This window comes from Marasmius oreades, chromosome 4 (assembly GCF_018924745.1).
Source record: "Marasmius oreades isolate 03SP1 chromosome 4, whole genome shotgun sequence".
In the NCBI taxonomy this organism is placed as follows: Eukaryota; Fungi; Basidiomycota; class Agaricomycetes; order Agaricales; family Marasmiaceae; genus Marasmius; species Marasmius oreades.
The window spans coordinates 3001078-3024046 of NC_057326.1; the positions used below are offsets into that span (position 1 = coordinate 3001078).

At 46.9% G+C, this 22969-nt stretch overlaps 4 protein-coding genes across 5 annotated transcripts; 3 read left to right on the forward strand and 1 right to left on the reverse strand.

The window, feature by feature from the left end:
• Nucleotides 1-23: 23 nt before the first annotated feature.
• Nucleotides 24-4553, forward strand: CDH1 (substrate-specific activator of APC-dependent proteolysis). 2 transcript variants are annotated; one of them, XM_043152557.1, is made up of 21 exons: nucleotides 24-1210; nucleotides 1264-1281; nucleotides 1332-1423; nucleotides 1481-1552; nucleotides 1610-1654; nucleotides 1708-1850; nucleotides 1905-2069; nucleotides 2126-2156; nucleotides 2214-2255; nucleotides 2324-2378; nucleotides 2441-2699; nucleotides 2754-3101; nucleotides 3165-3188; nucleotides 3247-3374; nucleotides 3444-3492; nucleotides 3549-3610; nucleotides 3672-3844; nucleotides 3905-3958; nucleotides 4024-4040; nucleotides 4099-4224; nucleotides 4300-4553. In XM_043152557.1, exons 1-21 carry the CDS (start codon nucleotides 900-902, stop codon nucleotides 4393-4395), a joined length of 2310 nt encoding a protein of 769 aa, XP_043010643.1. In that variant the 5' UTR covers nucleotides 24-899; the 3' UTR covers nucleotides 4396-4553. The 2 variants fall into 2 exon arrangements, with proteins under 2 accessions (XP_043010643.1, XP_043010644.1); XM_043152558.1 differs by having other exon boundaries at nucleotides 24-84; nucleotides 139-1210; nucleotides 3905-4040.
• A 468-nt stretch (nucleotides 4554-5021) lies between these two features.
• E1B28_007784 (uncharacterized protein) lies at nucleotides 5022-7220 on the forward strand. Its single transcript, XM_043152559.1, has 4 exons — nucleotides 5022-5544; nucleotides 5600-5885; nucleotides 5945-6798; nucleotides 6860-7220. Exons 1-3 carry the CDS (start codon nucleotides 5250-5252, stop codon nucleotides 6711-6713), a joined length of 1350 nt encoding a protein of 449 aa, XP_043010645.1. The 5' UTR covers nucleotides 5022-5249; the 3' UTR covers nucleotides 6714-6798; nucleotides 6860-7220.
• Nucleotides 7221-7503: 283 nt separating this feature from the next.
• E1B28_007785 (uncharacterized protein) lies at nucleotides 7504-10947 on the reverse strand. The gene is made up of 9 exons (XM_043152560.1): nucleotides 10864-10947; nucleotides 10737-10808; nucleotides 10585-10675; nucleotides 10319-10526; nucleotides 9897-10264; nucleotides 9666-9835; nucleotides 9504-9595; nucleotides 9300-9453; nucleotides 7504-9249 (listed from the first exon to the last, which is right to left on the reverse strand). Exons 1-9 carry the CDS (start codon nucleotides 10942-10944, stop codon nucleotides 7723-7725), a joined length of 2763 nt encoding a protein of 920 aa, XP_043010646.1. The 5' UTR covers nucleotides 10945-10947; the 3' UTR covers nucleotides 7504-7722.
• A 5593-nt stretch (nucleotides 10948-16540) lies between these two features.
• On the forward strand, nucleotides 16541-22419 carry E1B28_007786 (uncharacterized protein). The gene is made up of 14 exons (XM_043152561.1): nucleotides 16541-17079; nucleotides 17341-18554; nucleotides 18624-19088; nucleotides 19142-19447; nucleotides 19516-19785; nucleotides 19848-19965; nucleotides 20026-20084; nucleotides 20139-20637; nucleotides 20698-20775; nucleotides 20832-20917; nucleotides 20968-21129; nucleotides 21185-21411; nucleotides 21476-21603; nucleotides 21662-22419. Exons 1-14 carry the CDS (start codon nucleotides 16590-16592, stop codon nucleotides 22171-22173), a joined length of 4614 nt encoding a protein of 1537 aa, XP_043010647.1. The 5' UTR covers nucleotides 16541-16589; the 3' UTR covers nucleotides 22174-22419.
• Nucleotides 22420-22969: the final 550 nt, after the last annotated feature.

Sequence of the window (22969 nt, forward strand, 5' to 3'; positions counted from 1 at the left end):
ACACGGTACCTGAACTTAGGTAAGGCCCGTCTTCTCTTTCGTTCCGCCACCTCTTCGCACTCCGACGAAAATATCAAGTCCTAAGTGCGTCCTCCTCAGTTTTGAAGCAAAGCGGTCAACAACTGACCTTGAACTAAGGATGGAGCGACCTTGACTGCAGATATCGAAACAGCCTTGGGACCTATTGGTCATGCGAACTACATCGCGGGTGATTTGAATGACATTTGCCAGGCAATAGGAAGTGAACAGACGGTAGAGATCATCACGGGAGCCTATATTTACTTCAAGGTACACGAGGAAATTTTCGTATCTAAGCTCACTCTGCAGATAGCGGTTAGACTCAACATTCAATAATGATATCTCGGACAAACTCCATCACGATGTGATTCAGAACCTCGATGAATTGAGCCTAGAAAGCTTCTACGAACCATTGTGGGGCATTGTGTAGGAGCTGGATCCTCTGTGGTCCCCCACAAAACATGGAGCTTCTGGCGCGCCCTGAAAATTCCTCGCTCCAAAATTTCCTATACGGCATTCTTTCCGAACTCTCTTTTGAAACGTCCATCTACTCAGGTCTTTTGTGTTCCGTCCAGCTGGCAACGCTATACATCGGATTAATCGACAAAATAACTTCGGATATCCTGGAGCTTCGTGGGTGCAGCAACGTCTGCCAGCACAGTGTAGTTTCCATTCTTACTCACCACGAGGGTGTTCAGCCGAGCTGTACGCACGGGTTCAGCTCGGTTGAACCCGTGCATACTCAATTCCCGCAATCCTCGTAGGAGATCGCTGATAGCAGTACTCCGGATATATCTCGCTTCATTCCCCTTTAAAAACACCGCTCGAACTCATACTTCTAGCTTGCTGCATCCCCTCTGACGCGGTCAGGACTATCGACCATGTTTTTCCGCGTGGCATTTGCCCTGCTTCCTTTCATCGGGAGAGCTCTCTCTCAACAAACGGCTGCTCCCTATGTCGACCCAGACAACGGCATCACCTTCTACGGACTAACCGATGCAGTTCACCATGTCACCTATGGTATCACCTTCCCTCCAGCTTCCCGAGGCTCGACCGAGTTCATTGGCGAAATCGTTGCCCCAATCGACGCCAAGTGGGTTGGTTTTGCGCCTGGTGGTGCAATGATCAACAACCTGCTTCTCGTGGCATGGGTTAACAATGGACAGATTGTACGTTCCAACCGGAAGGCTACGTGAGTTTCAGTCCAGTTTTTCAATATGAATGTGTCATTGACCGAATCCTTAGTGACTATTTACAGCCAATGTATGTAACTTGATCATCATCGTGTCTATCATTCTGAAAAGTCGCGACAGAGCTTACCAAGGGCCCATCCTCACCGATCTCCCTTCAACGAAAGTCAATTCAACACACTGGAAATGGGTTTATCGGTGCCAGAACTGTACAGGTAACAGTTCTTGTTCCATCCTCCTTCTCCATTACATACTCACTGCTTGTTTTGTAGTGTGGGACACCGGAAGTATCGACACCAACAGCGGTGGTCCTACAGGCTGGGCATATTCGAGTGTTGGCGTCGGTACGCAGAATAACCCCCCTTAGTCAGTCAAAGAAGTTCTCAAAAGATGATTTTCAGACAATCCCGCTGATCCCCAGAGTACTTTCCTGGAACATACCGATTGTGAGCTTACTAACCATGCACTCCGACTCGAGTTGTACTGAAACCCGCTCAAGTCTCGCTTTATGGAAGGAACTTCGCCGACGCTCATGCATCTGCCGACGACTACGATCGCTGGGCTGCTGGAGGAACCGGTGGCGGCAGTGGAACCACTACTCCTACAACTACTACAACCACTACCCAAGGCCCAATCACCAGCGTGAGTTCAACAGGATCTCGACAGAAATACACGCTTATTAAAATTTATTTATAGGGAATACCGTACGATTACGTCGTTGTAGGAGCTGGACCGGCGGGAATCATCACTGCCGATCGTCTCTCGGAAGCGGGTAAAAAGGTTCTTTTGGTTGAACGTGGCGGTCCGAGTACTTGGGAAACCGGTGGTACATACGGTCCCGATTGGCTCAAAGGTTCACAGGTGAGGTTGATTTATGTGCTCAAATTCCTTCCATTTCTCATTCTCGAGTCAACAAGTTGACTAAATTCGATGTTCCCGGATTGTTCGGTACGAGACTATTTCTAGAATTAGAATAAGTTCCCATCTGTTAACGCGACAGCACAGAGTCCATGTTTTCGGATAGTAACTCATTCTGGTGGTGCAAAGGTAATTTCTTTTTTCCTTTCTTCCCGCTTGACGAGAAAACGAAACGCTTTAAAACTACTTTCCTTCAGATATCAATGTTTTCGCGGGTTGCCTTGTTGGCGGTGGAACCTCGATCAATGGCGCGTAAGTCATACCTTGTCATCTGTAAACAAAGGATTCCTAATTCCCAAACCTCCCACTCACAGACTTTACTGGTACCCACCCGACATCGATTTCTCGCCCTCTCAAGGATGGCCTACGTCTTGGCAAAATCATCACACCTGGACTAATAAAATGATAGCGAGATTGCCAGCCACCGATCATCCTTCTACTGACGGGAAAAGGTATCTAGAGCAGGTGTTTGATGTCGTCTCGACTCTGCTTAAAGGCCAAAGCTATCAACAAATCACGATCAACGACAACCCTGATTACAAGGATCATGTCTTTGGTTACAGTGCTTACGATGTACGTCGTTGGAAATTCCTGCTATTGCTTTACTCACTTATAACGTATGGTTAGTTTGTCGGTGGTAAACGAGGCGGACCTGTTGCTACATATCTTCGCACAGCCAAAGCCCGAAAGAACTTTACAATGAAAATGTACACGATGGTGACTGGTGTGGTTCGTAAAGGATCGACCATAACTGGCGTTCGAACGAACGATACATCGTTGGGTCCTGATGGTGTAATACCTCTGAACCCGAAAGGACGTGTCATTCTCTCTGGAGGATCATTCGGTTCCCCTCGTATTCTCTTCCAGTCGGGAATAGGTCCAACAGACATGTTGAACATCGTCAAGGCTGATCCAACGCAGGGACCTCGTATGCCAGCTCAGAGCGCTTGGATCAACTTACCAGTCGGTGAGAATGTGAGTGAAATTTGGACCTTTCTGTCTTCTCTGGAACGTGTTGACGAACCTCCCGTAATTCAGGTGTCGGATAACCCCTCAATCAACGTAAGTGAGACAAAGCTCTAAGCATCTGCTCTCCGTCAACTATTTGCGATTTCAACAGCTCGTGTTTACCCATCCGTCCGTCGACGCATACGATAACTGGGCCAACATTCAAACGAACCCAAGGTCAGCAGATACCAAGCAATACCTTGCAAGTCAATCCGGTGTTTTCGCTCAGGCATCACCGAGGTGGGTACTCTTGCTCAAGTCCTTTCTTTTGGATCTGATCGGACTCTAACCTTACCTTCTTCTTTTTAGGCTTAACTTCTGGAGAGCTTATGCCGGGTCGGATCAAAAGACTAGATATGTACGTCGGAGACCCGCGATTTCTCGTATCACCCATTTACCAATTCATGCCCTTAGCTGCAAGGAACAGCCCGTCCCGGAGCTGCATCATGGAACACCACTTTCCCTTTCAATCAAACGTAAGGGAGGAGCTTGAGCTTCCACGCATCAGTGGATCTAACTGGTCGTCTTTACTTTTAGTCAAATTTTCACTATTACGGCGTACCTATCTACTGGTATCACCTCTCGAGGAAGAATCGGTATCGACGCTGCCGTTCAACCCAGGGTGCTCACCAACCCGTGGTTCGAAGACCCAGTGGATAAGGCAGTGTTGATTCAAGGGCTCAAAGATATTGTCAGCAATATAAAAAGCGGTGAGTGGGAACTTTGATATTCTTTCCCCCTTCTCTAGATTGAGATTGGTTACTCACTAGTGCCCGGAATGACTATGATAACCCCGGACAACCAGACCACTATAGATGCTTATGGTGAGTCCCGCTGGAACTGTCAAACTTCTGACGATCCAACGCTAAACACACAACGATGAATCTAGTCAACAATTACCCCGTCGTAAGCCTCTTTTCTCCTCCTACCTGGCATGAACAACTATTAAAAGCCGTCTCAATAGGCCGACATGAATTCTAACCACTGGGTCGGCCCATGTTCCATAGGGAACAGTCAGAGTAACGCAGTTGTAGATCAGAACACGAAAGTGTTCGGGACCGATAATCTGTTCGTTCTTGATGCGTCGATCGTGAGTTTTTGTGCTTCCTCACCCCTTCGTGAGATCTCCTGTGATTCTTACTGACTGGTATTTTTAACTTCACAGCTCCCTGCTATACCGATGGGTAACCCTCATGGGGCTATCATGGCTGCAGCAGAACAAGGCGTGGCAAAGATACTGGCTTTGTCTGGTGGGCCTTGAGGCTTGAGGACTTGTTAGTGAGCTTTGGGGTATGGGGAATAATTTATACCAAACTCAGTATTAGTACATATGTAGGCGGCGAATCGCAAATGAAACAACCCGGACGAGGGGTTATCTAATATCCACCATCCTAAGCTACGATTATTTGTAGACTACCCCACTCAGAATATATCGCCTCGAGTCCAAATGAGTGGTGCACTCCCCTCAACAGCCTGAAGCTGTGGTACTAGCATTCTAGTGTAAGCAGTGACGGTGTAAAGCCATGCTGTTGGGCAGTTACTTGTTACATAAAGTTGCCGTAAGGCCGGCCACTCACAGCAATACGGCTTCAAGCTCAATGATACACACTCACAGGAAGAGTCGCTCACCGTGAAAATCAACCCCTAAACACATTCCTGGGGACACCCACCGCCACCCCCCCTTTGATCTTCATCTGGAATACCGTAAATCGGGTTGGGGTCTTGAAGCTTGAAGCGCTAACAGAGTCAAAATTTCGTGTAGTACCGCGTGGGACATAATAGGACCGACTTACTCCCACGACCGTCGCCTTGGTTTGCGTATTCGAATTCTCAGATTCCCCGAAATTCACAGCCCTTTTAATTGTCCCAGCCCAGTCCAACGACGGAAGGACTGGTTGTCGTCAAGTCCATAAGGCTTGAGCGAACGTTCCCACCTGCCAGAGGCTGGGAACCTCCTCGACAGCTGACCAGTCTCAACTCAGTTCAGCTCAGTTAAACAGTACCGCATTACGGCATCTGCACGTTTACATTTCGGGAACAAAGGGCGGGCACACTTTTTAACTGTTTAGTGTTCTTCTAAACTTTCAAGTCGCCCGCACCAGCCAATACCTCGTCATGTTCCTATGCTCTCGACGTCTTCTTGCGATTTTTCAGTGTATTATCGTCTATGAAGCATTCACCGTCCTTGGTACTACTCTTCAACTACGGACGATCGATGATGAATTTGGGGACTCTCACACGGGCGTTCAACCCGTCTATTTTCCCACACACATCTGGTATCAGGGAGCGAACTGCACAACTTGCCAACTCCAATTACCCAACTCTCTTGCATTTGGGGGAACATGGCATGTACCCTTCCATGATGCAACGAAAGTAGATTACGGGTCTGAAATCCGCTTCTCGTTCGGTGGTTCGTAGTATTCATTTCGGTTTCTATTCAAAACAGCGGGCTGATCTCTGTACAGGAACTGCACTGTCTGTTTGGTGTATTTTACCCAATCCCATTCCTTCCAGTGATCCCACCTCACTGACTTCCGCTCCTACCACCATCTACACTGTTCTTTTCATTCTGGACGGAGTCGTTTTGGCCGAAAACTTCACCCATATCTCTGGATCGAGCGACATATTCCAATACAACGTCTCTATATTCTCGATAGAGAACTTGTCGAACAAGATACATTCGTTTAGGATGGTCATTTCATCGACCGACCCTTCTTCCAGTGTACTGTTTGACTATGCAACATACCTACGGTACGTGGCTTTGTCATTCGTACGGCAGTTGTAAGTATTCATTACATTGCATGATTTAGCTCGCCGGATCCCTCTACAACCTTTTCCCGGTTCACAAAACGTGATAGTGGAAGTGCTGGTCCGAAGCTCGGTCTTGGAGAGATCCTGGGTGTGGTGTTTGGAGGGCTGTTCTGCGTGGTAGTCATCATTCTGGCTGTGTGGTATCACCTTCGCTGGAGACGCCGACAACGACTTGTGGTATCAGGAACTCGAACTGCAGTTAGAACGAATAAGCCACCAAATCGGTTCACGGTTGACCCCTTCATTTTGGATCCTTCGCGGTCAACGATACTTCGCTATCACGATTACTCCCCAGGACCTTCCCCTTACACCTCCTCCTCTCAATCCCGATCCCAATCGAACCCGAGTCAGACGAGTTCAAGCGGTGGGGGTAGTAGGTCTGGTGCAATAATGGCTCTGCCTTCCCAGGGAAGCGCATCATCTCCGATGTTGTCTCTTAGCAGCAGTAGCGAGGCCCTCCGAGGTCATGGGGCGATGCCGCGTTCCAATCCATCTTCTCCTATATCACCCATCTCTCAGAACAGCAACAACAACGTCGGATCTGTCGGTCAAGAGAGCTCCAACTCTAGGTCTTCGCGACGACACGATCGACGACACCGACATCACAGACACGGGCAGCGTACACATATAACGGAGATGAGGAGGGAGGTAGCAACTTTGCGGGCGCAGCATCAAGAATTGTTAGCGAGGATAGAACAGCCTCAACTTCCTGCGCAAGTTGTTGATCAAAACCACAATCAAGAAAGGTTACCTGAATATACACGATGATCTCGCATTTCGATATGGAGAGGATCATACATACACCGTCCAAAGCGGTATGTTCCGATTACTCTCGTTGTGACGATCCCATGCGGTTCGCGTTTTTTCCTCTGTCGTGTTCTCCAACTTTCAAGGCTGAATGGGCTGTATTCTAGGCTAGCTCAAGGATTTGATGCATCATGATTCGAATCACCCGACTTCCGCTCCATAATATTAGGCGATCCCGTTCTTAATGCTAATACAACAGTATCCCGGAACAACCGATGGTTCCTTGAATCTGCCTTATTCATACTACCTCTCTTAGTAAGGGATCCTAGTTTGTGGGCTTATATATGTGTTTCAACTTTAATTTCAGCGCAAAGCCACTACATGGTGGGCGCGATTTGGGCGGATAAGTGGAAAAGTAGAGTACAATACTGGCATTTCGGTTACGAAGATTATCTATTTTTACTAATGGATTGTATAGATCGTGGTAATACACATGTGGACCCTACATTCTACTAATAGCACAGACGGAGCTGTATGACAATGTCTTCGACTGAGATGTCGTCTGAAGTTCTGAATGACTTGGCCTCGGGATCACCACACAGCATTCGTCTCATGTCAATATATTGGTGGGATCGAGGACAACTGACGGTAGTAGAACCAGAACACCCTGAGGAAGGGCCACAATGTCAATCTGAGCGGGCTGTGAGGCCGAGGTATGGTGATCCGCAATTGCAAAGGATAGTCTGATCGATACCATCATCAACGCTGTACGTGCGCCTAGGCGACCTATTACTGACGAGCAAGCCGGGTAGATATAGCTCTGTAGCTCGGCATATACAGGCCAGTTAAAGGACTACTGTGCGCCTGATTCTTCTCCGTCGTCCTTCCAAGTGTCATGTACCCCTCAGATTTACACCCAAGATCCCGCAATAACGATGTAAGGGCCGAACAATCTATCATCGAACCAGTCATTCCCATGTCAAGGTTTATAACCAACGCCAAAAAGAGATCGAATGTGAAAACAGGAATTTTACATGAAATCGATTGCCCTCTTTCTAGCTCGTGAGGGTGGAGGAATACCATCTTCCGTATTAGCAGGAGCGGGGAGCATATCCACATCGAATGTCTGTGCTTCAACGCCAGTCGGACGAGGCCGTTCAACCCACATATCCTCGTCATCGTCGTTAAGATTCTCCTCTATCTGCTTTGATTTTTCGCTTTTTGTGTTCCTATCCCGGTCCTTATCTCTATTCTTGCCTTTCTCATGGCCGTGCTTCTTTTTCTTTTTTGGTCGATGCTCGGTTGATACGTGTTCGTCGGCTCCATCACCTCCTTCATCCATCGCAAACGAGACGATAGCCTTCCTCTTTTCTTTGTCCTTCTTTTTCTTCTTCTTTGAACCAACAGAGTCCTTATCCTTGTCGTCACTCTTCGTCACCCTAGCCTCTCGAGGAACGAACGTAGGCTTGAATGTCGCGAGGTCAACAGACTCGTCGGTTGGAATACTTTTCTTCGAAGATTCGGACACCACCAACGCAGCTGAGCTCTCAGCTTCTTTCTCATCGTCCTCCTTCCCGTCAACGGCATCCTCATCCCCATCCTCATCGCTTCCTTCATCATCGCTCGCAAAGATCGCTTTGAACACATCAATCGACGGACGTTCATACGTCAACGTATCTCTTCCTTGGGAATCATCCTCCCCAAGCCCAACGTTCGACAGATCTCGTTTCCCTTGAGACGTTCCGCCACCTGCTCGTGCAGTAGTGTCCCACATAGAGGCAGTGGCTGCCTCAATCTGTTGCTGGGACAGTCCGGACGAGCTCGTAGTCTTAGCGGCGTCCACCCCATCAGTTTGGGATGTCGATGCCATATCAGGCGAACTCGTATCAGCACCTCCAGCCGACATCTCCGGATTGGGATCCTTCAATCCAAACCTCTTACAAAGCAACCTCGCAGGCTGCCATGGCACGACCTCCCTAGTCATGGGTCCATACATACCCAGCTTGGCAGCGTTCTCTTTAGGAGTCAATTCCTTTTGTCGTTTGCCCTTCTCATCTTCCTCCGTTTGCGTTTGCTCCTTCACCGTTGGCGTATGCAGACCTTCCTGTACTTTGGGCCCGTGTTCAACAACGGCAGCAGAAGTGAATCGACCAGCCATAGCTCCAGACATGGGCTTGAATATCTGTGCTGATTTGGCGTATTCATCCAGTTCTTTATTGAATTCGTCCACGGTCTGATTCGGAAGAGGATGTAATGTGGTACCGGTGGTGGGATCGGTTTGGGATTGGAGATAGAGTGTGTATCGTGCTTGTTTTTTAGGATCAGTGGTGAACGGTTGGAAACCTCTCAGTGCCGCACTTGCGACGTCCGGGGTGATGGAAGGTATTCGAATTGAGGTGGGTGTGGATGCAGACGCAGACCCGCTGCTCGGCAGAGATGATCCAGAGGCAATGCCAGCGGCTATGTTCTTCAGGCGTTCACGATCTTTCTGTGACATGTAGTCGAAAACCGATTTCGGTGCTGAGGGTAGTGGAGTTTCCCCGAGGAGGTTCCCTCTCTAAGAGATAAATTAGGATGGGACGTTGAAAGATTTGAAAAGTAACATACTTCTTCTGCCGACATTCCCGACTTCCATGTATGATGTGGCACTGGGCCATTGCTAATTTCTTCCTTCTTGATGTTTTCTTTATCAGGGCCCTCTTGATCCCATAACTTTTTGGGATTCGGTTGCCAGCCCTTTGGTATGTCCGGTAATGGGAACCTTGGAGATGATAAGCACGTCTAGTTTGTAAAGGAAGCAAGAGAGTTTACCATTTGTCCTCTGCGACAGGTTTATCATATAACATAAATCCAGGCAAGACGAGTGTTCCATCGCGAAATGTCTCCGTTCCCGTAGTGGGTTTCTAGAAAAACGAAAAACAAAAGAATAAGACTGGAGATGAATCGAAGGTGGAGGAAAGGAGGGTTACCTACGATATTTAACGGACACCTTGAAAGGTCGCCCTTAGCACCTATCGTAATTCGGTCATCTCCATCCGCATCAATTGCGTCGTACGCAAGCCTAGTTCGGTGGCTGCTTCCAGTGTCGTAGACGTCCAAATCATCCTCATCAGCATCGTTGAGGGCACCCAAACCAAATCCGGCTATGTTTTTGACGAATGAGCCGGTGAGAGAATTGAGAAAAAGATGAAACAAGACACAAACCTGATATTCCGGGACCAGACCTTCCAGCACTCGAAGCCTTCTGACCACCGAGCGATTCGTTCAGACTCGTTCCAGGTCGATAACCGAGCCCATGAAAATTATCCTTGCGATCCACGATCAGTACTGGTGTATCTCGGGGTGCGTAAGTATGTTTATTGGCCTCTTCGTCATCCAAAGATAGGTCGAGATCTTCCCCAGTCACAATGCGGCCCGTTGCTGCTTGCAGGTCCTGAAGTCGCCTTTGTCGAAGAGTGACGCGCGGTCCAATACCTTGACCTAGCCGCCAACCCATCTTCTTTAGTATCCGGGCACCAGCAGAGTCTTTCGTGGGAGGTAGTACGACAGCCTGTAACGCTGTTGCCATTGCACTGAAAAAGAGGGCTTAACACGAAAAGGGGTGGGGAATGCGGCCAACAACGCACTCTGTCTCTGTCTCCTCCTCTGCTCCTCCCCGTCGACTGAGTTCCGCTTGTGTACCACCCGTCAAATCCATCTCATCAGTAGTATCCACAAGCTTGCGACTCTCTTGTATCTCCTGCAGGTCTTCTTCGTCCATGAAATCTTCCGCTCGCGTCTGCTTCTTCTTTGCACGATCGTTCCTTGAAGATACAAATGTGGATGGTGTCCATCCTTTGCACCACCGTTATTATTCTATCGGTTCGCCTAATAGAGTTACAATGGCACACACCTTCTTTAGACCCCACAGTGTTGAAGTATCCAGCTGAGAAACCACCCGTAAAGGCACCATGGAGTCGCCTACGACCTTTTTCATCGCGAACCTTGACAATTCAAATTTCAGAAATTTTTGGATGTAGACGAAAAAAAAAGCCAGAACGGTACATCTTGTTTCCAGAGAGGAACAAATTCGCCAGTATCTTTAGATTTCTCGAGCGGAGGAAGCGGGGTGCCAATCTGGTCCAGAGAGAATTGATAATTGAAATGGAGGATAATCGGATTTGAAACATACCAAGCAAAACGATTCATTTGCTTTCGTGCTGGCTGTATCCACTCCGAGGTCTCCTAGCTTGCGCTTGAGTCTGGTGGTCATTGATATTGAGTCGGGGTCGTGTGAACAAGCAGCAAACACCGTCACGGAGTTGAAGATTCCCACGATAGGTTTCTCCGACTCGCGTTCTTTAAAAAAATTAATTAATGTACATACTATACACGTTAATATTTTCAAGCAATACTGTTGTTGAGATACTTTAGTCAAGAACAAAGTTATAAGTCAGAAAGTAGGAAGTAAGTAGAAATAATTAGTAGAGCCCTAATATCAAAATCCAGGCAATCATGCCCTTAATGATTTTAAACCTTATTAACTGCTGCTGGGATAGTAAAGGGCTCTTCCAAGTCCTGCAATTCATGGCCAGTACCATGCTGTGTATGTAACTGGAGGTTGATAGTGGCTTGCCTTATATCTGTAGACTTCCAATGTTGACCAATCTCAACAGAACAGTCAGCAAAGTGTAATGCTGACACCATCTGTTGAACACTATCCACAGATTTGCCATATGCTACCCGTGCAATAACCATTGTAGGAGCAAGGCCCTAGATAAATAAAATTATGTCAATGTTAAAAATAATTAGAACCAAATTTCGACTGGATACTTGCAGACATTAGAGTTGCAATGGATGAAGGATCAAACGGTACAATACTCGTCTGACTGGGATCTATTGCCTTTTTGGACACTATCATTGCCAACAAGGAACCTGCATATAGCACTCCAGACTCAATGCTAACCTTGGCTTGTTAGCAAAATATCCTCAGTCAATGAAGAATTTGCATACATGATGGTTATAATTTTGTTATATTTCTTGCATGTCAACCCTCCCATTAATTGTCTTGTCTGACGGGTAATCCACCAAATCTGTCCTGCTTTATTGAATAAACCAAGAAGTTATTGTCATTCTACAAGTTCTCAATGCTTGTGAAATGGACTCACCAGTCATGAATGATAATACAACCTGAAAACCAGCTATGCCAATTCCTACTCCATCATCAATTAAAACTGTCTTTAAATAAACAGTAACATTGGAAGCCCTTGAAGAACTGCCTGCTGCAATCATGCCAGCAATGATGCACCCAAGGTCAAGACCTAATCAATGATTGTTTACAGCTTGAATGTTAGATCTTTAAACAATGATAGAAGAAAAGATTAGACAAACCATTTAAAACAACTGCAGTGAGAACAAGTGGATACAAGACAAATTTGTTGGAATTGAAAATAATATAGCAGCGGTGAATCTAGAGAGAGCATTATGATATGTTTGAGTTTGTTGAAGAATACTACTCACCAGCATTGAGTCAGCTATAGAGCTGAGCCATATTGAAATTAATAAGTCAATTGCAGGAAATTCCTTTAATGAGTTTTACATGCATACTTCATAAGAGTTGAAATAATAGACAGCATTGCACTGAGAGAAGTCAGCATAATAAAAAATATTTGAGACAGTGCTTACTTACAGGCAAGCAGTTTTCTGATCATCTCCATTGAGGTATTGGATAATAGAGGCATAATCCTTTGTTGTTGCAGCATGGAAGTAAATGATTTTTTCTCGAGCATATCCCCAAGTATCAGTAGCAACATAGAAGGTTGCTAATATAAAGAGAGCTATGGAACACCCAGCATATAATTTGTGGGCAGGGCTACCATGACAAAAGAGTACATGGATTGACAATCCAAATATGACACAGTAGATCCCTGTAATTTGTGTGGACATTAGGCATGTTTTTAGAGGATCATAGCACATACCATATATAAAAAATGTCACCTATAAAAAGATTACATTCAGCAATATTCAAAATTAGACATGCTTGAATGACAGACTGTGAGGGTAGAAATTAATTGGGTGATGACAACTTTGGCACTGAGGTAAGGTGCTAAAATTTTGTCAAGGTCACTTGAGGAAGTCATTGTCAAAATGCAAGTGTGTTTGGAGTAATGAACTGGGAAATGTCAGAGGATAGTGACACCCCAATGTATGGTTGGACCTCTTATAAACACTCACAGGAGCCTTAGAGATTTTATTACAAAGGGTGCTAGTGACAATCAGAGGGCCTTGATCTGGATGATTGAGCTGGAGAGTATACATCAGATGCTGTTGGGTAGTGACTAGAATTAACTCACATTATAGTCCTCACAGATAATACTATAGTCCTGACAGTGTCATGTAGACCAAAATAGATACTTAGTTACTATTCACAGCATTTATGCTCACCCTTAGAAACTGTAGTAAAGGGCAGCTGCCTTGACAAATGATGCCCTTTGGGGCTGGACAAATTCATTTTCCACATTCAAAGGCAGGGTAATAAGGGGCACCACCTACCTGATGCCCATCATACAGTAGACTTGGGACTAGTGGAGTTGAGAAGGACAAAGTTGGAATCTCCAGTTAACCTGCTGGTTACAAGCCAAAAGAACTGAAGTTTATTTACATAAATTTTCAACCCTGAACAAAAGGGAACATTGAATTAAAATATATATGAAAATTCGCGAACTGAATCATTATCAAACAGTATCTTCATGAATAGTGGCATGACAGTTGATCTGAGTGAAGCAGTGGGGGTCTCCATCAGTCAATATTGAAGTTACCAAGACTCCATTGAGAGCTCAGTGGTTTGATTGAAGGTCCCACCACACTTACTGGCAGATGCTTTCTTATAGATAAACCCATTCCCATAGGAAAAATACACATAGGACAAATAGGTAAAGTTCACAAAATCCTCATGAACATGCATAGCAGCAACCTAGCTGTGTAAGTCAAGGGGACAGGTAGCAAAGTGTGCTGCTTGAAACTTACCCTAGAAGTCTCAAGTTAGGAGAACAGAGCTAAATAATCTGCCTGTAAGGATGCAAGCACTATTGGAGAAGAAATGACACATGATAAATTTCAAATCAAGGTTCTGATAGTTACACTTTGATAGAAGTAACAGGATCTAGTGATACTTGGAGGTAAAATGTTACCCCAGGTGAAGGACCAATGATGAGCAAAGGGACACTGGTATTCTGTAACGATCCTAGAGGAGCAGCACTCAGCTTCCATACAGAAAGAAACAAGGGGAAAAACCAAAGCTCAGAAACAATTCTTCAGTAGCAACAGCCAACCAATTGTACATCAGCCATGCACAATGCAACACAACGTCTTTACCTGCGTAACCCTGAAACTGGCAAAGAAACTGGCCCAAGTGGAGACAGCCAAGCCTGGCAGAACATCTTCCCCAATGTTGCCCAGGAGTGTGATCAATGCCTCCAAGGCTGGAGGAAAAGGACTAACATTTTCAGAATTACAGGGGCATTTGAACCAGAATTGGTTGTAAATAAGGCTGTGAGGTGCCGTCGCATTCCCTTTACTCAAATCTTGGGGATCTTGCACCTCCACCATCCATCCAAGTGGCGCCTACAGGTAGTTATATATAAAGGTCTCACGCAATTTGAGGTAGTCTATGAGGCCGTATGATTTTGGTGGTCTGCATGGGGGATTCTTAGACGCGTGGATCGAGTCTCTATTACCTCGATTGACGGTTCACGGAAGGTACAACCCCCTTCAAGGTATACGTAGTAGGGTCTTGTCGGTATATAGAACGCTGCCTACCCACTCCAAACCCACTCGATTTGAGAAAGGGGACGGCCAGTCAAGATTCTGAAATGCTATGGAGAATGTAGATCGACATACTATTATAATCGGCATCAGAGTCCACCACTCCGTCGATGGCCAAACAATGGATTTTATCCTGATACCGTGTTGCAATGAGAATGGCGACGGAAAAGAGATGACCTCACTGGGAACGTGAACATGGCGGCGATCGTAGTACTAAGGACGAATCCGTACCTGGAATTTGGAAGTTGATCATAGCTGAAAACAAGGAAGACTCACGAAACTCCCCAATATTAAATTTCATTCCTCCCATGAGCTGCATTAATCCTCAATATTTCCCTCCGTGTGGACAGTAGCACCAGAACGTTCTTATCCCTTTGAGCTGGAAGTGATCCGGAAAACCCACATCAGCTACTCCTCCGTTGATTTGTGGAACGAGTCGCAGGCGTCGAGCGGTTTATGCCTGGGGACGAACGAGTTAGTGGAGTCTGTAACGGCGAGGAAAACGCGTTTGAGACACGGGTTTGAACATACTATGCGGCGGATCGTATCCAACAATGTCCAAGCTTGGCTCCGCCGGCGACTACGTTATCGACCGTCACCAGTCACCACTCCCTCCTGGTGGACGTGTCCAACACGATTCGTACTGTCGAGACTCGATACGTTGGCCGGCAGACGTACGGGCTGTTACAGCCGTCTCCCTTTCGAAAGGGATTATTGAAGTTTAAACGGTACCTGGGATTGATATCAGTGATTGGGGTTTTCTGTTGGAATTCACGGAGATAATGCCTGAAGACGGGCAGACTTCTCACAAGTCTACTTTTCTCTGCTAATTGAACACGGAGGAAGCGGATGAGATGTGCTCACGATGGAAGAGAGGGGAAAGGTGGAAAGGTGGAAAGGTGGAAAAGAGGACATGAGAAGAGACAATCTAGGTTGGTGTTATCAGTTAAGTGTAAATAACAGTACAGTTTGAAACAACGTTCACCTCCAAGACTCACTTGATGCGATGAAGCTCACTCCGAGACTGAATGTTGTTCGCCGCAGAGGCAACAGATGTTAACGACAACCGAGGAGGAAGCGTGCATGAGGACCTAGGTCACTTAAGAGTGCTGGCTCGCCGCATCCTCGTCACTGAGCAGTGAGTTCCGTGTAAACCTTGTCCATAACCGCGTGGAAGCCCATGAAGGAATGGTTTAGAGTCCTGAAGCTGGAGATCGCGGCGGTAAAGCGCAGCTTTCATAGAGTAGGTCTTGCGAGAGCCCAAACGTAATATTCACTGAAACTTCCGCGCTGGCTTGAAGAAGGAGGGTTCCAAATTTAAGTCGATCACCGGCCAGAGAAGGACTGGAGGCCGGGCGGGTCTCGATGGCGGAGCACGGCGGTAGGACAGTGTGTCCGGCGTTGGTCTGTTTTCTGGCAGATGATCAACGTGCGTATGCCACCAACTACCTCTTCGGAAGACCCGTTGTAATGACATTTATATTCTCATCCTGAAGGCACTGCAACGGTACACCGCTTGTGATCAAGTTATGCGAACATGCCTGCAAGCGGTCGTCGACATTTTGTCCATCCTTTGTGGAGAGCATTCACAGAAGCATATGACTGCTGATCGTTAAACGTCCGTCTTGGTGTTACGACTTCCATTGCAGTAGGCTATGGGCCAATATGTTGCCTCGCCTCCACCTGATTTTGCGCGCAGAAGCTTCCGAAGCTTGTCAGTCCGGAACAAGGGCCATGCGCGAATAGAGAAGGACTTTCGACATAATAGGAACCCCAATCGACATCCCACCGAAAGGCACTAGCTTGTAGCCACTTATAGGTTCCCATCTCACCTTCCAGACCTTTGTTTCGTTACCGGATATTCCCCAGATTCATTCTTGCATGTCAATGTTGTCCCAAGTAGTACACGCCTCCATTTGATTAGACCACATTTACACCAGTCAATATGCTAAAGTACTTACATGGAGGCGACCGCATGTTTCAGGGTGAATATGAATTTCACGGGAACGGGAGTAAATTGAAAAGTAAAATGTGACCCCCGGGCCCGTTGTATTCCTTTCCCCTCATTTCTTTTTTTCCACGACGCCAGCAGCGATGACAGATGTCGACTCAAGTCACTGCAATGAAGAAAAACTCAATGAACTATATGATACAGTATGGTCAGGATACGATGCTGGTTCGCTGAATCAGAAGGCGACCAGCGGTCCTAGCCGTTCTCGAAGTAACAGGCCACTTCCACCAACTCCCGGCTCTGCTACTTCCTCTCCTGTATCTGCACGTCCACATGGCCTCGACTCTCCAGATGGAAGCATTCTCAGTAGTAGACAGCTACCCTTCAAGCCCAGCACTTATTTCGTCCAGTCGCCGACCGAAGAGGCAGCACCTCATTATCCATTTACACCACCACCACCACCACCTCCACCTCCGATCGCGAATCCCGCTTATGCTGAGGATATACCTGCGTATTCACCGCGTCAATCAGGAAACAATACTTCATTTCCAACGGACGAAAAGAGCTCAGTTCAGTGGTCATCGCCAGAAGCATCCGGTTCTGGATTAGGTGTTTCTTCCCCTCGAGATCAATGTCAGTATTATTCTATGCAAGGCAGCAGATTCAATGTCGTGTTTTGATATGGCTGGGTTGTCGCGTCTGAGAAGTGAAGCACATGTACGAGGTCGTTTTACTTTTACATTATTCTTTACAGCTAACAAAGGGGAAAAAAATCACAGATCCAGCATGATTCACGACGACGACCTTGACTATCATGAACATCAACGACGTCGAACTGCTGCCTTGAACTTCTCCATCCAAATTTGTTTTACAAGGCTAATGCTGCTCTTACAGATGTGGATTCCCCACTCTACGACCCTAGTCCATCAAACATAGCCGGTCCTAGCTCTCGACCCTACCAACAGAAACGAACCAATTCCGACTTGTTGCACGCGATCAGCGCTGGACCCCAAAACACCCCCGACGAAGTGGTTTATGAGGACGGACGAGTTATAAGTGAAGATGGCGGTGGCAATCCCTGGAATGGCTCAGATGTTTCAGAAGACGAATCACGCTTCGTCAACTATTCCCTTCTCTCCCACCTGGCCGTGCAACTCAAAGACAAAGTAACCCGGGGAACACATGTAAAGGGTAGTATACCCTATCCACGTGCATTCACGGGAAAGGATATCGTCTCCACTATACAGTCGCTCATTCAACGGGAGCTTGCGATCAACCACAATATATCCACGAGTGACAGGCGAGCGGCTCTACAAGTTGCGCGCTCGTTACAGTCTCAGCTGTTCTTTTACGAGGTCGAGTGGGGTAGTGAAGCATTGCAGGACGGCGTTGAGGATGTTTATATGTTTTGGGATGATCAGGAAGGACCGTCTGGTGGAGAACCCGCTGAGCTACCAACTGGGGTGGTGACAGTGTTGACTAGATGCTACACCCCGGATTGCGTTGATGGCGCGCCTTGCTATTCTCCCCGATGCCCGAGACGGGGCGATTCTATTCTTGGTCCGGCACCGGCAGTTCCTGAACCAGTCCAAGGGTCGTTGAGAGAAGATTGGATTAAAGCGGTGCCGAAGGAGGTGTTGGCGTCGTTGCCTGAAACCGAGATCAACAGACAAACTATCATACACAAGTTGATCAGTAAAGAGGAACAGTATATCGAAGATCTTGACATCATCGAGTCTGTTTTTATTCGCCCTTTACGACAGGCCAATCCGCCCATAATAGCTGCGTCTCCGTCTTCGCCTATTAGGAACTCGTTTCCATCCCTCCATGCTGTCACACCGAGTGCGGATTCACCACTCGATGCTTTCATCGATACGGTGTTCAGTAATATTCTCGATTTGCGGGAATGCAATAAGAGGTTATTGGAAGTGCTGTATGTGCGACAACGAGAACAGAGTCCGGTCATACAAAAGATTGGGGATATATTTCTGGATGCTGCTACCGAGTTTAGAATGGCCTATCCTATCTATGTTGGAGGGTACATGGCTGCTGAGAAGAGACTTAGGGAAGAAGCAGAGAACAATGTCCAGTGGAAGTTGTTTGTTGAGGTGTGTATAGCATCAGCATCTTTGTTTTCTCCCTGAGCCCGAGGCTAACATGTACTTCTTCTCACCCAGCAATGTACAAGGGAAGTACAACGACATCGGAACATGAGCATTTCGAACGGAAATGATGACCCGAGTTCACCGAACCCACCGTCCACGAATTTCCGTCTGGATCTCAAACATTATTTGAATCGGCCCATTGAACATCTTCAGAAATATCCTGTTCTTCTAGAAGCCATACTCAACGAGACGGTTGAAGGAAACCCGGACGCTGATTTTCTTGTTGAAGCGATTGACGCTATCAAGGCATTGCAGGGTGTTGCACAGATGCGGACGTTCCAGACGTCGATGGGAAGAGGACCAGCTGAAAAGTGGGAGTGGTTCGATATGGTTAGCGGTGGGAAGGGTGGTGGTGATATGAGTTCGAAAGCGAAAGAGTTGGGTATTTCGAAGATGGAGTGTAAGAGGCAGAGTATCATTTTTGAGTTGATCAAGGGAGAGATGGCGTATGTGAAGGATCTGGAGAATATCGGTGTGGTGTGTGGCGTAACCTCATCATCTAATCTCGGTGCTGACGTTTGTTGTCATAGATCTACATTCGCCCGCTGCGCGACGCTAATCCACCCGTCATACCTCCAGACCGCTTAGAGCAGTTCGTCACTGATGTCTTTCATAACTACGCTGAATTGTTTGTTCATCATCGCCGCTTACTCGAGAAGTTACAAGAAATTCAACGAGAAGAGCATCCTGTCATCCGAAGTATAACAGCCGCCGTTTTCGATGCGGCACTCAACTTTCGAGATGCCTACCTAGAATATATCACCCATTATCCGATTTCGGAGTATAGAATCGATGAGGAACTGGCGCAAAACCCTGTTTTCAAGAAATTTGTGGAGGTAGAACGCTCTCTCTTTTTTTTTGGGTTCTGCATTATGTGTGCTGAGAATGTTATGTTCCATTATAGGATTGTGTTCGGCATCCGGAAGCGAACCGTCTGGACATGAAGAGTTTTATTAACCGGCCTATACCCCGACTCCTCCGATACGAGCTTCTTTTGAAGAATGTCATGGACGAAACGATACCTGGTCATGAAGACCATCAGGATATACCTCAAGTACTAGAAGTCATTAAAGCTCTTGGGAAGGACTCGGAGCCTGGTGTTGTGTCTGCGAAGCAGAAGGTGGAACTGTGGAGATATAATTCTAATATCGTATTCAAGCCGGGAGAATGGATCGTAAGTCGCTCCTCGCTCACTATTGATAGTAGGATCATTGACGATTCACGGTGTGAATATAGGACATGGACCTATTGAATGAAAATCGTTCTCTGATACACACAGGCAAACTTCTACGGCAACCGGAAGGAGGACTGAACGGGTGGAGTGAATTGTTTGTTCTGCTGTTTGATAACTACTGTGAGTGCTTTGCGTGAAATTGTACGACTTTGATGGTGCTAATAAAGGTCCTGGGATAAGTCGTCATGACCAAATGTAGGGAGAGGGATGGGGTCACGAAGTACTACGTGAATCGCCGGGTGAGTTTTCCTGTCGATGACGATAAAACACGTTCCTCATAAACCGTAAAACAGCCGATACCACTTGATCTATTGACACTAGTCAATTTCACCGATCCGCCGACACAACGAGGTGCAGGCCTGCTACGCAACCTTCGGGGTGAACGACATAACACCAACACTGGCGACTCCTCTGCTAATCTTCTGAGGACCGGCGATACATCCATGACCACGATCAACAATAACGTCAGCGGCTCGTCCAACCCCACCGGCACCCTGGTGGCCACAGACTCCCGATCTGTGTTCCCATGTACGATTCATCATAACGGTCGAATGGGAGGTGCCTATATTCTTTATGCGGAATCAGCGCAAGCTCGTATGGAATGGCGAATCAAGTTGGAAGAAGCGATGGGGTTGAGGAAGGTTGTGCAAGAGTCGAATAAGGTGTTTGAGGTCGAGACTTTGAGCACTGATACGTTCCTCGTACCGCCTGTCATTGGGACAAATTCGGATGGGGCGCCTTGGAGTGGAGATACCCCGTTTACGGGTAAAGTTACCTGTTCTGTCCCATTCAGTAAGTTTATTTTTCTTTCGTTTTATCTTTTTTTGAGGTGCTCATGTATCTGTCTACAAGATACGGCTGATGGACGTGGTCTCGTCGCTATTGGTTGCGCGGAGGGTGTTTGGATTGGATTTAGACATGATTCTCGATGTGTGTGCTGTTTCTAGGCAACTTTTCATTCAACTTTGGCTAACTACAGAAACCAGCCATGCGACGTGTCCTCCATTTGAAAATGGTATCTCAATGTGCAATGCTAGAAGACTTTGGAATCTTCCTAGTTCTTGCTGACAAGGTACGACGCGCCGAATGATCCACCGAACCTACTGCTGATACGTTCTTTAGCAACTGTTTGCGTACCATATTGAGGCTTTGGTTCCGTCTTTGCCATCGAATCAGCATACATCCCAAACACCGCAAAAACTGAGCGGAAACAAGGAAGTCTATTTCTTTAGTGTAGGAACACTGCAAGGAAGAACACTTGTTATCTACATGAAAAAGAAGAGTGTAAGGGTCCCTTGCAGAACTCTTTTGTGACCCCCAGTCTTATTCTTCTTGACAGATGGATAGCATATTCTGTGCTGTAGAACCCGTCATCGATAAAATCAAAGAGGTGACGAAGGCTTCTGCGGGATTGGGTTCTCGCTTTGGTTTCAGGACACCAAAGTCGGATTGGTTCCGGCCATTCCGAGAGTTCTTCTTACCTTCGGAGTCGTATGACTTGATTTTCCTGAAAGCAAGAATCGCCATCTTGTGTTCCAAAGGGTTCGAGATTATGGATTTGTCAGAGTAAGTTTGTTGCTCTCTTTCTTGCTCTGGGTTGAGTCGTGTCTTATCTATATCCATTCTTCAGTTTGCAGAGTGTGACGATCCCTCAGAGAGAAGACCCTAGACTCAGTGGTCTGATCAAGCGATGTGAGGCTTGTCGGCCGCTTGGGATGTTCAGATCGACGGACGAGGAGTTCCTGCTTTGTTACAATGGTTCGTTTCCTTGCACACGTTTCGCAATCCACGGTTGCTGATGATGAAACTTTGTCAGAGTTTGGCCTTTATGTCAACAAGCGTGGTGAACCATCCAGAACAAATGGTCTGATCGAATGGGAGGGTACCGCCGAACGCGTCGCTCTTCATTCACCATACATCCTCCTCTTCGACATCCGGTTCATAGAAATCCGACACGTCCAAACGGGTCGACTAGCTCAAATCATCAACGGCAACGACGTGCACTGTCTTTGGGATGGACGTGGTGCCAAAGTGGCTGCCACGATAAACTCCATACCGGGACAAGAAGACGACGACCGGATGGTACAAGAGCCTCGCGTGCATGGGGTGATGAACTCGCATGACTCGACACGGGGGGCGGCGATGGTATTCCAGAACGGGAGAAACAACTCAAAGGCGATTGCTCAGCATGTGTTTGAGCTCATTCCGACGATACCTCTTTATTTGCCTGGTTCGTTGGCGTCTCCTTCTACGCCTGCGTATTTCCCGCAGTCGTATTCGCCGCCGCATTCGCCTACGCTGCGGCCTGTGACGGGGTTTCGTATGTGAAACTGTGTTTTCGGGAGATTTTTGTTCTAACTGCTCGGAATGATTACCTGCGGTTTATACAAGAATTGAGTATTTATTAATTCACTGTACTAAAAGCATACTTATATCCATAGATGAATACAAGCATGATAATCCAGCCTATGAAACTTTGAACCGTGGGATATATATTTAGTTAGCCACGCATGCCTAGGCGTATGTGGCCCTGTGGGTGCTGATTTGATCATACATTTCGTCGTAGACCATCCCATCTCTTCTTGTTATCTTCTAATTTGTATCATGGTTCATGTTAGTATTCCTATCCTTTTCGGTACATTTTTGGCTTATAAAAATCCTTTCCCCCCTTTCTAGTCCTTTGGGTCTAATAATGAATGAACGGAGTTTTCTTGAACCCCGGCAACGCCGTTGACGAGGCTTGAGTATGTGTGTACCTTTTCCCTTTCTTGCACTGATTTTGATTGTGGGTTATTATTAGTGAAGCCACATTGGAACGCCCTTGAAATCAGTCCAACTATCTCTGTCGCGTTTTGCGACCGTGTGACTCCAGAGTCCAGACTCACTAACCATCCCAACAAGGACCGATGATGCGTGTCGCATTCCGTCACAAGTAACGATTCCCGGCCCTTGGCAGGCTCCAATCCTGCGTGAAAACACTGGTTTGGAATGGGTCTGCGGAATTGAACGCTGTGCGCGGAGACGAGTGGAAGGGGTCTTTACTACTCTTCCCCTTCTTATGATAAAGAATTGATAGCATTCGTTTTGAATGACACCGTGGGTCTCTGACAATCTAGACCTTTAT

Coding starts and splice junctions, on each gene's coding strand:
- CDH1 (XM_043152557.1), top strand. CDS start 900: ATGTTTTTCCGCGTGGCATTTGCCCTGCTTCCTTTCATCGGGAGAGCT. Junction 2,700..2,753: donor TTGGTTACAGTGCTTACGAT/GTACGTCGTTGG, acceptor ACGTATGGTTAG/TTTGTCGGTGGTAAACGAGG. Junction 3,375..3,443: donor TTCGCTCAGGCATCACCGAG/GTGGGTACTCTT, acceptor TCTTCTTTTTAG/GCTTAACTTCTGGAGAGCTT.
- E1B28_007784 (XM_043152559.1), top strand. CDS start 5,250: ATGTTCCTATGCTCTCGACGTCTTCTTGCGATTTTTCAGTGTATTATC. Junction 5,545..5,599: donor AATCCGCTTCTCGTTCGGTG/GTTCGTAGTATT, acceptor ATCTCTGTACAG/GAACTGCACTGTCTGTTTGG. Junction 5,886..5,944: donor GACTATGCAACATACCTACG/GTACGTGGCTTT, acceptor TGCATGATTTAG/CTCGCCGGATCCCTCTACAA.
- E1B28_007786 (XM_043152561.1), top strand. CDS start 16,590: ATGACAGATGTCGACTCAAGTCACTGCAATGAAGAAAAACTCAATGAA. Junction 19,966..20,025: donor TCTGCTGTTTGATAACTACT/GTGAGTGCTTTG, acceptor TCCTGGGATAAG/TCGTCATGACCAAATGTAGG. Junction 20,085..20,138: donor AGTACTACGTGAATCGCCGG/GTGAGTTTTCCT, acceptor ACCGTAAAACAG/CCGATACCACTTGATCTATT.
- E1B28_007785 (XM_043152560.1), bottom strand. CDS start 10,944: ATGACCACCAGACTCAAGCGCAAGCTAGGAGACCTCGGAGTGGATACA. Junction 9,836..9,896: donor GTCTGGTCCCGGAATATCAG/GTTTGTGTCTTG, acceptor TCAAAAACATAG/CCGGATTTGGTTTGGGTGCC. Junction 9,454..9,503: donor CCTGTCGCAGAGGACAAATG/GTAAACTCTCTT, acceptor ATCATCTCCAAG/GTTCCCATTACCGGACATAC.